A 14632-nucleotide genomic window follows, 5' to 3' on the forward strand; every position below is an offset into this window, starting at 1 on the left:
ACTTGTCTTAAAGGGATTTTGCGTAGGGTGAATTCAGGTTGATTGGGACACTATTTCCAAGTCATCTCAATGGAAAAATTGTCCCAAACCACCTACATGCTCTTTGGTTCTTGCAGACACATAGACATTTCATTGGCTTCTTTGGAATGTTACGTATGTGGTATGACTCGTTTGCAATATGTCAACGAGTCCACCATACTATCAGCTCTAAATACAAGTAAAAGGGAGCTGAACAAACGTGCAATAAACTTAACATTTCCTAACCGATTTCAATGGTTTATGATCGGCATGGAGTATAAAGGTTCTGTCTCAAATTACTTATATTCAAAGTTAGAACTTGAAAATTCACTTGTCATTAAAAAACTCAAGCTTGTCAAGCATAGATTTATTTTATTTTAACGATTATTCGAAAAAGTGCCAGTTGATTATGCTCCTTGTGCAGTATAAAATACAGAGCAGATTCCCCAGACCAATGTTCAGTTTTGAATTGAACTTGGTCTGGTGATAGCAAGACAAGCTTTTTCTGTCTTCAACACTGTCTTTTTATAGTTTTCTCTTGAATGACGCCACACTGTAAAATAAATAAATAAATAAAAAACAGGTTTCCAACTGAAAATTTTCTAAATTTCTAAATGTTTCATTTGGCCAAATTGAATTTCTGTGAATTGATGCAATTTAATTCACGGTAATTCCATTTGGCCAACTAGAAAATTTAAATGTGATCAGTCACTAGAAAATTTTCAATAGGGGCCTGAATTCATTTTATAGAGTATGGGATGTCACAGTAAAATAAAAACCTTATTTATATCTGAATCATTTATCTTTACCTTTTCATTTTTATCATTTGTTTCTATATATGTTTGCCTCCTAACCATATGCTTGCAGTTTATACAAGAGAGTTTATACAGTCTTTATAGAAATGTTATACTATAGTAAAAAAAATGTTTTTTTAAATTGTCTCCACTTTAAATGGACAGCATATTTAATTATGTCTGGCAACTTGAAAAAAAATGTGTTTTATTGGGGTCTAAAAAAAGTTAAAAATTGAATGAGGTATAAGCATTTCAAAGATTTACTGTCAGTACAGCAGTTATACAAATGATTAAAAACAGATAGAAAAAGACTGGGCTTAAAAGATTCCTTATCCTGTGGCTCCCACCAGTGCAACATTAATATCACAGCTTGTCCCCTAATTATAACATCATCCTTAAAGGATCCAGTAAACATTTAAGTTAGTGGTAAAACATTTACGTATAGTACAACTACATTACAATATAAATTGTATGAAATATAAGTGTAATATAAGGTCAGATGTATCAATATACAGAATATGGCAGTTTTATATTACTATTAATAGCCTATATTATTATTAGTCTAAAAATACAATTGAGTAGGAGTATAATATATGAGTAATATAACTATGAATAAAACAGCAAACAGTATACCATAAACTGTAAAGTAATATAGTCAATAAAAAAAATAGCAAATAAAATAGTCAGTAGTGAATAGTACAATCATTTAATGGTTTAGGTCATATGATAATATGATATAATTATTTAAGAGAAGAGGTGCAGTCTGTTGGAAATCCAGAGAACAGCACTGACAGGCTCTCTTCAGTCTTCCTTGGTGTTTGTGGTGTCCTGGTTGCCACTGGCTAAAATAGGGGGAAATATAAATGAGCCAATTAGATGACAAGTAATCAAAACACCTGCTCTTTGGAGAGACTATCTGCAAGTCCTCTGACTCACACTGCACGGAAGACTCAATTGCGATTTTTCGTGAATTGCACTGGTTCATAATATCAATTATAATATAAGCTGAGACTTCTTTTCTTATAATGTCTCAGTTTTAATAGCTAACTTGCGCTATTGCTAGATATTAATTCTGACTTTGGGCTAACTAGTTGTCAACACAGCCTATTGACCAAATAAACCAAAAACAAATGTTCAGACTTACATGTGAAAGGTAATTCCCAGAGGAACGGTTTGGATTGTACGACGGTTTGTAAAACCTCAAAAGAGTTACGGCAAGTTGCCTGGACCAATATGGCGGCGCTGTTGGCGTACGATCCAGCGGCCAATGAGGCGTCTATGCAATGTGTATGTTTATTGAATGACTTATGAACAACTCAGATAATACAGATATAAACAAACATTTGATATGAACACTCAAATACAGAAACAATGAATGACAGCATTAAGAAAAAAGGAAGACAAAAAGAAATAGGTAGGCTATACAGTAGGCTAATACACAAATCATTGTACAGAGGTAGATCAAGTTACACTACAATCAACAGTTCGTCATACAATTTTAGTGTTTACTGACATTCAAATAATTGTCAATGAATAGTGGTGTAAATGGCACATTTTCTTCACACAAAAAACGACAGAAAACAAAACAGCTCTAGGGCAGGTAATCCATTTGATGCGTATTAATGTAGGAAATATATAAACGTAAAGGGTAAAATCCTTTTGGGAGTGTAGGGGAAGAAGCAAAAGGTGGATTTAGAGCTCAGACCAACAGGTATTTAACCATGTCTGGAACACATTGTCACTGCTCATCTTCCCCTCTTAATTCCTGTCTCCTTTCCTATCCTCTTCTAGTCTGGACAGTACAGTACAGAGATGAGCTCCAGGGAGGCATCCAAAAGTCACATTTTGAAAAATGCACTCTACAAAACCACATTCTCACACATTTTTTCTGTGGCGCACACCACTTCATGTGGAGGGTTTATCTTGTGATCTTCTGAGAACTGCAAAATAACCTTAATAGACAGCCCCTATGTTGCAAAGAAGATGCGATAGGAGCGATGGTATTGATTAGGATTGTAAGCAACGCAAAACAGCACATTTGTCATGGACCACTGTGCAGATATTATATGTCCAATGAAATCATTAAAATCCAGAAAATTATGATTTAGTGCATTACACCAACCCAATGACATTGCAAGATCCTGACCTCTTGTATGCATTTTCATTGAAGAGTGGCCAGATAAGTGTGTCATATGCTACTTTCTTATTGGAAGGACACTGTTGTCGTTTCCCTTTATTCTTAATAATCATGATTTGCACAGTGATTGATGGCCTTTTTACTACTGTCGTTTCGTTCCCTGCTTCTATCATGACGTCTAATTGCTTAACCATCCCATAGTCAACCCCCTGGTTCTAATAAAGCTGACAGTCTGCCGGTAAACGTTCTTTTAGACACCCCCCGCTGCCCCCCTCCCTTCTGCTCTGCCTCTCCAAACCTCCTTCTGTAATTCCCATTACTGTTCGAGACCCAGTCTTCAGCATGCAACCCATTCCCCACCATCTTTTGCTCACAGAAACCTCAGGTTGTGCTTCATTCACAATAATTATAATAACGTCTTGTGGTTCAGGTATGAGAAGAACATACCTCAGTCTAGACGCAGAACGTTTCTTAATAGGCATTCCTGTGCTACTGCTTGGTGTATTTGCATGGTTAAAGCAAGCATTACAGCCTTTAGGAACTATGTAACCGCATCGCTAATATCAGAGGTACTCAAAACAGCGTTTTTGTTCAGTGTGCATTTTATTACATCCATCAAAGACGTGTAATGAAAGCCATGAAAATGGATTTCCTGTTTTGGAGGACTCTACAAGGAGCTACAAAACCTCTGGCACACTGAACTGTTGCTGAACAACTTTGAGGATGATCACGCTAGCGCTGCAAACCAACTCGAAAAGTCAGTTGGTTAACACGTTAATAGGTAAATGTACAGTGGTGATCAAAACTGTTGGCGCCCCTGTTAAATATGATCAAAGATGGCTGTAAAAAAAAAAATTCTGCGTATTTTATCCTTTTGATCTATTATTTTTTTTAAATCACAAAAATCTAACCTTTCACTAGGGTGTAAATCACATTATGAAATAAATGATTTTTTTCCAAAACTCGTTGGCCACAATTATTGCCACCCGGTATTTTTCGGTTTGTCAAGTTGTTTCATCTTTTATCAAAGTGGCCAGAGCTGTACATCTGGGAAACAACAACTGCCTAAGTGAATGTCACAACTTAAGCCCTATTCGGATGGGATTAGTTTAATTAGGGCAGATGAGTAAAGTTATCTTACCACAGGACATCTGTAATATTAATGGCCAATTCACACTGGATAAAAAAAAAAATCTTGTAGAAGTGGGAAGGATAACTCGATTTATGCCCCACCCTTACCTCCCTGTCATCATGTGCATATTAAGTTGCTTCCTGATATCATGTGTGCAAACACATTTAATCTATATAAATTAGGTGTGGTCTAACAATTTATTAAATAAATACATTAAATTCTGATTGGATTTTGTTGGTAAAAGAAAATTTGTGCATCTGAAAATTGCTTTCGACCTGTTTTATCTGAATGGTAAGCAGAAAAACTTGAGGTTTGCCATAGACTTGTCCCACCACCTAGAACGCAACTGAATAATTTTTTCAAGTGACTCCTACTTAAAAAAACACGAAAACCAGTTTTTAAACAGGAAATGACAGAATATTTACAGCGGGTCTATTCGCACGGGATTTGTATTACCTGAGGCCATTTTTTCTTTTCACAGAAGGTACAAGTCACCATAAACGTTACTGACATTGTCTGTAAAATTCTGGCTATAATTACTTTACCCAACCTCTCCGTATTAAATCCCATCCGAATAAGGCTTAAGATGGGCCCTTAAGAAGAATGCACTATGGACAAGTGTATCTGCATATAAAAGACCACATCCAGGTCTGGTTTCACAGACAGGTCTTAGATTAAACAAGGATTAGGCCTTAGTTCAATTAGGGCATTTAATTAGCTTTAATAAGTCTTAAAGAAAAAAGAAAACCTTACTGTGTGCATCTTGAGACAAAACAATGTCTATTTTAAGATATGCCAGTGTAAGATGTGTTTTAGTCAGGGACTAGCTTGAGCCTTGTCTGTGAAACCGGGGAAGTCAAGATTTTTGAACTATGGAAGAGGGGGCTTTGACTGTCCTCTACTTACTACAGTCTCACAACAAATAACACCTGTAATCTCAACCTCTGCAAGGACTCCAACAATTAACACGTCATGAAAAAAGTAAGTCTCAAAGAGGTTAAATGCTGGACAGCCTCGCCACCACAAAAGATGAGGACATGAGTCATGAACTGTCTTGAGAAACAAGAAAACACCAAGAACATTCAGTGCATAAAAGCACGCACAAATGCTCAGGTTTAGTGAACTCCAATGGCTTCGTTTTAAAATCTCAAAAGAGCACTTTTGGAATGTGAAGAAAGGGCAGATTCACATCATAAATGTGCAGTTTGCGTGATGCTACCATGTCAACAAGAGACTAGAATTTCTAAAGAATGTTTCCAGCATCTTGCTGAATCAATACCACAAAGACTTACAGCTGTTCTAGGGTCAAAGGGGTTTGTACCTGAAAAAGTGTTTAAATGAGGTACCAGAAGTTGCTCACATTAAAGATACTGAAATTCGCATAACTATCATTTTTCTATCAAAAACACTATCAACTAACTATCGGGCTTTCCTGTAGCTCAACCAGTAGAGCATGGTGCTAGCAACGCCAAAGTCATGGGTTCCTTTCCCAGGGAAAGCCAGAACTTACAATAATGTAAAAAATGTGTAGCTTGAATGCAATGTAAGTCACTTTGGATAAAAGCGTCTGCCAAATGCATAAATGTAAATGCAAAACTATCAAGTCCCTAGTGTACACTTTCTGATTAGTGTGTTGTGAAACCATGAGAGCTGATTACAATCACTAACCTGTGGTCATAAGCTTAAATGCTGTTACCTCAGTGAAACTGATCTGGATAGAGCATCCTGCAGCTTCTACCATTAATTTCCGGGTATGGGTACCTTGAATCTCTGTATAAAAGCAGGAGACATTTCTGTGGTGCATACCAAGTGTGACTGAGCTGTCAACAATGAGCATCCTTTGGCACATAACCACTCTGCTACTGCTGCGTTCCTGCACTCCAGGTGATCACATCTAATTTACTTCACACTATAAACATTTTTTTTGTTGGTTTAACTAAGAAAAATAAGTAACCTGGTTGCCTTAAAATGTTGAGTTTATTAAAAAATTTGAGTTGATACGAAGAAAGAAATTTGTTTAATAAATAGAAACTAAAAATATTGTATCTGAACCACATACAAAATTTGATAAATCATTTGTTTGGCATGTTTCACTGCATCATCACAAATAAAACACACACAATTACCCAACATGCTTACAATTTAAAAAAATGTTTTAATAAAGGTTGTTGAATCTCAAAAAATGTTCATTGTATTAACACAAATTTTTAATTTCAATGAACTCAAAATTAAGGCAACCAGGTTACTTTTTTCTACATAATTTTGACAGTGCAGTAATTACAAAAGGTTTTCTCAGAATATGCTGTTGAATTGCTTCATAGAACCAAACTCTTTCTTAGGTTTCTCCATGAATGATGGTATTGTTGGTGGTAGAGTCTCTATTCCACACAGTCGACCCTACATGGTCTATATTCGTGTCTCTGAATCAAAAATATGTGACGGTGTTTTGGTAAGAGAGGATTTTGTAATCACAGCAGCCCACTGTAATGCAAGGTGTGTTCAATTGATTATATTTGGGATTTTAATCAGAAAGAGCATACAACTTAACATAAATACAACAAATACATGAATTTTGATATCCAAAATGTCAATTTTTGTGTATTGTAAATATGTTCATAAATCTGGCCTCTATATCTGTTTTTGTTGTTGTCACTTTTAGTCATCTTATGGTGTATTTGGGTGTCGATGACACCACAATTTTACCTGACGGTGTAGCTGTAAAACGAATTCCACATCCAGACTTCAAAGAGGGTACAATAGGTCATGACATCATGCTTCTAAAGGTAAACCATTAAATTACAATCAACCCTTTAAATAAATGGTCTTTCATAATAGGAAATAGTTGATTGCAGAAATTTGGTAAAACCTAATCAACTTAATGAGTACTGAATGCATTCATCAAAATACAAAAAAACATTCAACTAAATGTAGGATTTGCACCTTCCCTTTCAGCTTAAAACCCCAGCAATTTTGAGCAAAAATGTTAAGACTATCGCCTTGCCAAAAACAGAAAATCTCAAACATGAAATCGTAAAGAATTGCATGGTCATGGGTTGGGGTTTGCAGAGCTACTACACTCATGGGTCTCCATCAAAGGTCCTCAGAGAAACAAATGTAACTCTGATAGACTCTAAAAACTGTGGGACGAATGATACTCTGTGCAGCGAGGGAACAACAGGCCCAGCACTGGTATTTCAAGTGGCAGCACTTACAAATTCTTATATGTATTGTTAGTGAATTGTGGATATACTAATAATCACAATATCATCCACAGGGAGACTCTGGGGGTCCACTTGTTTGTGGAAATGTTGCAAACGGAATTGTATCTTTTTTCCAGCCAAAAGAAAACCACCGCACAAGTTACACTGATATTTCCAAATACCTTCCATGGATTCATCATCATATGAATTAATCTACTCTCCAGCAACATGGAAGGGAAACCTGGATAAACTCAATTTAGTTCAAAACAAGTTGTTCGGTTCAATAACCCATTTTTGGTTTTACTCTTACAATATTCAGCACATATGTAACATTCAATGTGATTTTTTAAAATAAAGGCTTATTCATGTCACACAAGTCTAATATACATTTTATTTTCTGTGGCTAAAAAATATATACAAAGCATTTATGCTGTAGTTCAGTGGTTCTCAACCAGGGGGCCTCAGCAAACTTCTATGGTGGGCTCAAGATGGTAGGGATGAACAGTTACGTTTGATGATATAAACCAAGATAAAATCCCTGATGGTTAGTATTACCATTTTGTGGTTTAATTATCATGGATCCTGTACTTGCATTAAGCAAAGCAACAGTCAAAATGCAGGCATGTTAAAAACCACAGAAGGCAGCCTACCATATTTGTTCAGAACAAAAGGACAATCAGGCTGACTTATGCATATCTGTCAATTTTAACCAATTGATGAAAAATCTAAATTCCTATGGTATCTAGAATTAGAGCAGTTAAAATGTGACCCCTTTTCATCCCATTAACAGCTTAAGTGAGGGTTTTCATGTAAGATGCACACACACAAAAAAAAAACATGTTGGTGGACAAGTTTACGCTGAAGTTATTTACAGCTATTATTTTAACACTTATACAAACAATGTGCTGCTAATTTTCTCCCAATATAAAACTTGTATTTTAGATCAATTTTTTTTAAACATTTCAGCACATTAACATACTGAGATAAAACAATTTGTGATAATTGTAAATTTGCCATTTACAAAATCATTTTCACACCGTTCCATCTCAAAGTATTGGTACATTTTATTGGCATTCAAAAACCTAGATGATTTCTAGAGCTGATAAAAGTGGGTGTACATTTTTAGTTATTTAACCACCCTAAAATACTTCAACTAGGATTAATGCAATTTCATAAACCCTTATTCTTATCCAGTTAAATTGAAAATTAGGTGCCTTAAGTCAAAACGTTGAGAGCCACTGCTGTAGTTGGTCAGAACTGCCACCTTGTGGTGAAAGTACAGAACTGCTAGAAATGGCCTCAAATGGGGAGCCTCAAAAGCCTATGCTAATAAATAATGCAATGATAAGCTTGTAATGCAAAGTACTGACCAAAATAGTGTAAAGAAACTTTATTGAATTATTGTCAATCTCAGAGGACTTAAAAATAAACACCTCTAATAGCATCACCTTGTAACAATCAGCCTTATTGGTTGATGTTACCACTGTCACAACACTTTCATCAAAATACAGCACAAACTTCAATCTAGACGATCGATTGTTCATCTCTAGCAAGTTTTGACTTTCCTCGCTTTCTATTGGGAGATGGGTTCATCTGCACAGCAGCTTTCCATGAGCTCTGAGGGGGGGAGAGATAGAAAAAAAAAGAAAAAAGAAATTGTCAGATAAAAGCATACACCATAAGAAACTAGGCATTTAATCATCATTCTGTTCTAATAGAACATCTGCACATTACTAAAAACTGCATACCTCTCATTTTTACCATGAGAAAGAATTTCATCTGAAAGGTTAGCTTCAGCCACTAGTTCTCAAATGCAACACGTCCAATGCATCAGTCTGAAAAATAAAAGCATATTTTACTATATAGATGGGGGGGGGGGCAATTGTAAGAACCATGCATCAAATTCCAAAATAATCTATTAACATTTTTAGATTAAACAAGAAATCCATACAAAATTAAGAACATTGAAAAAGGACCAGGCATTTTTATAGGGACTCCATAGTGAATCACTCAAAAGACGATGAGGCGACGCAAAGGCTACATCTCAAATTTCAAGTCTCGATTTGTTAAGTTGCAAAAAGATGATTCTTTTAAGTGGGTGCAGACAAAAAGTTTAGCAATCAGAACAGGGACTTAAACATCTCATCTCAAGGGCCGCATAAGGTACTTCCCACCAAACACGAGCGCATTATAAAAAAAAGTAGTCAAGTCATGCAGCTTTTGGTTTCTTTTTAAGGGGAAAGGAGTGGAACAGGATTGACTAGATTCTGCAGACGTAACGATCACTGGTCGAGGCAATATTCGAAGAAAACATGGACAATGAGAACTGTTGTAGGATGCGTACAGGAGAGCAAAAGTTTTTACCTCACATTACAGGCCTATCTCCACAAATGACCTAGTCAAGAGAGCAGCTTTCATCTCAGGATTCTTGAGTCGGAAGGCACAACACTTCATTCTCCAAGGACATTGTTGATTTCCGAAATTGCTAGCAGAGAACTCTTGGATCCAATGAAGCATTATACAGAGCCATTGCTTGCTTTACCATGACAGCAACGTTTCACCTTCATATTTGTTTGAACAAATTAAATTTTTATTTGCCTAGATGAACAGTTAAATTCTAAGAAGCTAAATTCCCAGCTATTATTCCATAACATTTATCTGGCTTGCATTGAGATTCATATCGGAGGCAAAAGAAATCAGAGCAGTTTCCAACCATTTTTTAATGGGCTTCATGAAGCCAGATTAATACAAAAAAGAAAAAGGATTCTGAGGTGTTGATATACAGAAACAGAGCACATTTCTTTCCAAGAAGGAACAAAATCTTGACATTTTAAGAGGATAAGTTCAGTCCACAGAGCATATTTTTAAAAATAAATTTAGACTGTGCAAAGAGCAAAGTACCTTGGGTCATCAGTCCTAAATTGAGGCTCAATGACCCAGTGAAGTGGTTTACTCTTTGGATAATGAATATTTACAAATCTTTAGCAACATCAAGGAGGTTTGCTGGAGACAACTCCAATGCAACATGCCTGCCTTGCTTCACTAAAGGAATGCATCACAAAATGGAGGTGGCAAGGAGCCATAAAGAACACATCACAGCTTATCAAGCTTCTACTGGAGGATCGGATTAGAATATTTTCTGATGGCGAAGCTGCCGCTTTAAAATTCAGTTTAAATGCAAATGCCCCTAGCACTTTCAGTGAGCCGATATAAAGAATTGGTCCAAAGATATTTGAGGAAATTGGTCTTAGAAGCTATCAGGCTGTGTTGGACAGGTCAATTTTCACGCATGGTTTCAGAGACAGTTTCTTAAACACATACTAAAATGAAAAACAAAGACAATTTCAACCCCCTGTGAGCATCTATTACAAATCGCAAGGTAAAAAAATGGCAGATACAGGTAGCCTCACTAGGCTTGAAATTCTCATAGTAACTGAATGCTCATGGATTTTAGGCCGCTCCTCAATGAGAGGAACATCCTGCGGATACTTGACACGGTAAAAAAGGAGTCCGTCTTTAATAGAACATTTGAACCAGAACACAAAACGTAAAGAAAAAAGTAAAAATAAAAAAGGTCTTCGAAGAGCGCATCTTTTTAAATACAGCCAGCGTAGGGATGGATCTTGGAATCAGGATTTTTTTTTACTCGTGTGAAGCTGAGGACAAGAAGTAGGCAAGAGTGTAAAGGCACTGGAGCATTGTGAACATCCTTTCCAAAAAGTGAACTGACACCAAGATATGATTCTTTTCGAACAAGGTCTAATTGACTATTTGATCATGTGCAAAACCGACTAGACGCTAATGACTTTGGATTGTGGTGAGCAATTCCATGATAAAGGCAACCAAGTTGACTGATCTCAAGTTCAAAAATGTCAGTTGCGTTTTTCAGCTTAGGTCTAGACATTATTCTATGACACCACAGTGGGCTGAGATCTATTAGTGCAGTTAAATATTAAAATTAGTAATCAATCAAACAATACGTACCGTAGCTGTCGTAACTGTCTCTGTAGGATCCGCCAGAGCGGTCATATCCCCCCTGGCTCCTAAAACCAAAAGTAATATTTGCCATATTTAAGGGGTTCACGGTTACAAGACCAAAAAGACTGTTCTTCCTGCGCAACCATTCCAACCGTAAGAGATCCCTCACCTGTTATCCCTGTACCCACTGCCGCCGCTGGAGTACCCCCCACTCCTGTTGGAGTATCCTCCTCCTCCACCACCACCGTAGGAACGGTCACCTCCACCATAGCTTCTCTCCCCACCACCATAGCCTCTATCACTACTGCCATAACTGCGGTCGCCACCATAGCTCCTGTCACCACCATAGCTTCTGTCTCCACTGTATCCTCCACCACCTGTTTAACAAAACAAAAAGCAAACAAATAAGTCAACATGACAGGAGCAAGACATACAAAATGCACCCATTGAAGATGATAATCAGCTTTGTCATGATAATTACTAGGCATCAAGACTACTTCAAATGCAAATGTGGCCATCTGTTAGTGTGATGACCCACCTCTTCCTCTGCCACCCCTGAAGAATCCCCTGCCACCTCCAGAGCCTCCTCTAAAGCCACCAGACCGTCCACCAGATTTGCCGGCTTCATCAACACGAATCATGCGGCCATCAACAGACTGAAAAAAAAAAAGGTTAATGCACTTTAATACCAGCCCAGTTATAATGAATTTAATTTTCAAATTAATGAAATCAGTAGGCAACAAGCCACCATTTAAATCAATTTAAACAAACTTAACATCTAAAAATCTTAGGTTTGCTTCTTAAAGGCTTCCGTTTCCTCACCTTTCCATTCATGGCAGCCATGGCATCCTTTGCATCCTCTGGATTTTCAAACGTAACAAAGCCAAATCCCCTGGAACGGTCGGTCTCACGGTCCCTGATGACATCAACTATAACAGAAGGAGCAAAGCATAGTCATGAATAAAGTTGCAAAACTAAAAAAAAAAAAAAAAAGAAATATTAGTAAAAAAAGACTACGTTAACATACCTTTGGCAATTGTTCCATATTTGGAGAAAGCCTCCTCCAAGGACTGTTCTGTGGTATCATAGCTCAGACCACCAATGAAGAGCTTTCCCTCGTCAGACATATTGAATATCCTGCAAAAAAGGGGGGAAAAAATCTCTACGTTACCACTCAAAATCGGTTAGAAACGAAGAAAGACACGGAAAATAATAAATTAAAGCGCGAACAAAAGTAAAATGGAGGTAAATTCATCGAGTTGCTCACACGCATCGTGTTAAAAGTGCGCAACAAGGAAGCGCCATTTTCTACCCATCCCCTCCTCTTCCTCGCAGCGTGCCGCGGCCATTTTGCCACAAAGAAAGGTTTAATCTTACCAAACCCATTTGAACTCTATGGCTTCAGTTTTCCGACTATATTAAAGCCGTTTTAAAAATAACCCTTCAATATTAGACGCGCTAGCTTTTGTGAAAAGTAGGTCAGAGGAACTAGGTCACGGTGAGCTTTTGAGCAACAACACGAACAAAGGAAGCTATGAAATTCGACTAACCCGATACAATTTACACTACGTCTTAGACATTACAAATAAAAGACAGTAGTTACAATACAGGATACTTTACAAAAACATTTTTTAAATTCTAAAAATACGCCAAAAACCGTGTTTATACGACTAAACTAACCATAATTACAAATTGCACATCAATATAAAGCCACAACACAATATAACATTTCGTTTGGCTAAAGAAAGAACATTTGATTATAAAAACAAGAAGCTGTAATTCTCACCTCACAGTTTTTCTCGAAGACACAGAAAGGTTGCAGAACGCGACGCCGACTGCGGCAGAATGAGACCGTGCTCAGAAAATGGCGCCAGTTTAAAGGCTTCACGTGACTGCAGATCACTGGGGGCGTGTTCACATTGCGTCGCGTCACAGTTTAACATGAATACGAATACCCTTTGTCACTTCTTCTGATTAATGGCGGCGGTTCATATCTTACCCTTTGTCACTATGAATGCTAATGCTCTTACACCGAAAATATATTACTTGATCTCAGAAATATTTTTCATAATCTTACGTAAATTTCTTAATTAATCGTAACCATTTTATAAGCGAAACCGTGCAGTTTTTGTTGTTACAATATGTTACGAATAAGGTGGATGTAGCTAGTTATGCTATAAGCAATGCACGTTTATTCTATAGTCTGTACTAGTATTTTTTTTTTACTTTATATAGTAGCCTAGTTAGAATCTGTTATTTTAAACAGAGCATTGTATAATTGAAGTAGGATTACTACAGTCAAACAAACTTAATAAATGTAACCTTAATGAATCAATCAATCAATCCCATTTCTTTGTGATAAAATACAATTTCATTGGCACTTTCTTTAAGCTTTATTAACAAATTCCACAACAATGATTGTCAAACTAGGCTAACTGTAATAATATCAGCAAGAAAATCAGTGAAAAAATAGGAATATAAAATATATAAAATAAGCAACAAAATATGGATGAAATAAGGATGAAAAACTATATGGGTATTGAAATCAAATCCATATATAATTACAAAATAAATACAAATGTCCTTAAATAAAAAGGATACAATTTTAAGGCTTTGCAGCAGTCTGAAGTCTTTTTCCCCTCAGTGTTCCTTACACCCTCCAATGATTTAAGATACTGACTAAGCTCAAACTTAAATGGTATGAAACCAATAAGGCACAATCTGTTGTTATCTTTTTTCTCTCTTTTCAGGCCTAGGGGTGTCATTAGTTTATATATCAATAAGAGCTGGGAACATATTTTCTAATTCAATAGTGTCTGTTTGCAAGAATCACTACACATAAATAAAGGCCCGGTTTCAAAGACAAGGTTTAGATTGAATCAAGATTAGGCCTTGGTTCAATTGGGGCATAGATTTTTATAAATGCATCTTGAGACAAAACAATGGCGCTGACATATTTTAAGAGATATCAGTGCAAGTTGCTTTTAGTCAAAACAGCTCAAACATGGATTTTAGTATAGGACTATCTTAAGCCTGAAACTGGGGGGAAATGGATTTCAAGGCTATATTTTAATGCTGAATCCACTCATTTCCTTTCTAGACATGCGGTTCTCAATAGAAGCATTATTAAAGCAGCCTTGGGTAGGATTGATTATGGAATATCTATACTTATAATTCACGTTTCCTTTCGAGGATGCAATTAGATATGTGATTAAAATTGTGTAGCCTTTTGACCAACTTCTTTTTAACCTATTCATTTTTTTAAATGTATTTTTTTAGGTTAACGTGTTTGCTAAAATGTCTTCAGTAAGGAGTCCTAAACATTTTAAAATAAGTTTTAATTTTTTTTATTAAAAAATACTTAAAAAGGCGA

General features: G+C 36.4%; 2 protein-coding genes across 5 annotated transcripts; one reads left to right on the forward strand and one right to left on the reverse strand.

Moving 5' to 3' along the window:
- Nucleotides 1-426: 426 nt before the first annotated feature.
- si:ch211-212d10.1 (granzyme B) lies at nt 427-8506 on the forward strand. The gene is made up of 5 exons (XM_067415895.1): nt 427-5965; nt 6421-6574; nt 6741-6864; nt 7034-7270; nt 7356-8506. Exons 1-5 carry the CDS (start codon nt 5911-5913, stop codon nt 7491-7493), a joined length of 708 nt encoding a protein of 235 aa, XP_067271996.1. The 5' UTR covers nt 427-5910; the 3' UTR covers nt 7494-8506.
- A 150-nt stretch (nt 8507-8656) lies between these two features.
- cirbpb (cold inducible RNA binding protein b) lies at nt 8657-13200 on the reverse strand. Of its 4 annotated transcripts, none has more exons than XR_010897886.1 (8): nt 13046-13200; nt 12287-12396; nt 12082-12188; nt 11798-11915; nt 11429-11636; nt 11266-11324; nt 9030-9116; nt 8657-8898 (listed from the first exon to the last, which is right to left on the reverse strand). XR_010897886.1 is itself a non-coding variant. In XM_067415896.1 (7 exons), exons 2-7 carry the CDS (start codon nt 12384-12386, stop codon nt 10924-10926), a joined length of 606 nt encoding a protein of 201 aa, XP_067271997.1. In that variant the 5' UTR covers nt 12387-12396; nt 13046-13200; the 3' UTR covers nt 9983-10923. The 4 variants fall into 4 exon arrangements, 1 of the variants encoding a protein (XP_067271997.1); XR_010897888.1 differs by having other exon boundaries at nt 11266-11329; nt 11427-11636; XR_010897887.1 differs by lacking the exons at nt 8657-8898; nt 9030-9116 and adding an exon at nt 9983-10937 and having other exon boundaries at nt 11266-11329; nt 11427-11636.
- Between the last annotated feature and the right edge of the window lie 1432 nt (nt 13201-14632).

The sequence above is a fragment of the Pseudorasbora parva genome, chromosome 14 (assembly GCF_024679245.1).
Source record: "Pseudorasbora parva isolate DD20220531a chromosome 14, ASM2467924v1, whole genome shotgun sequence".
NCBI lineage: Eukaryota > Metazoa > Chordata > Actinopteri > Cypriniformes > Gobionidae > Pseudorasbora > Pseudorasbora parva.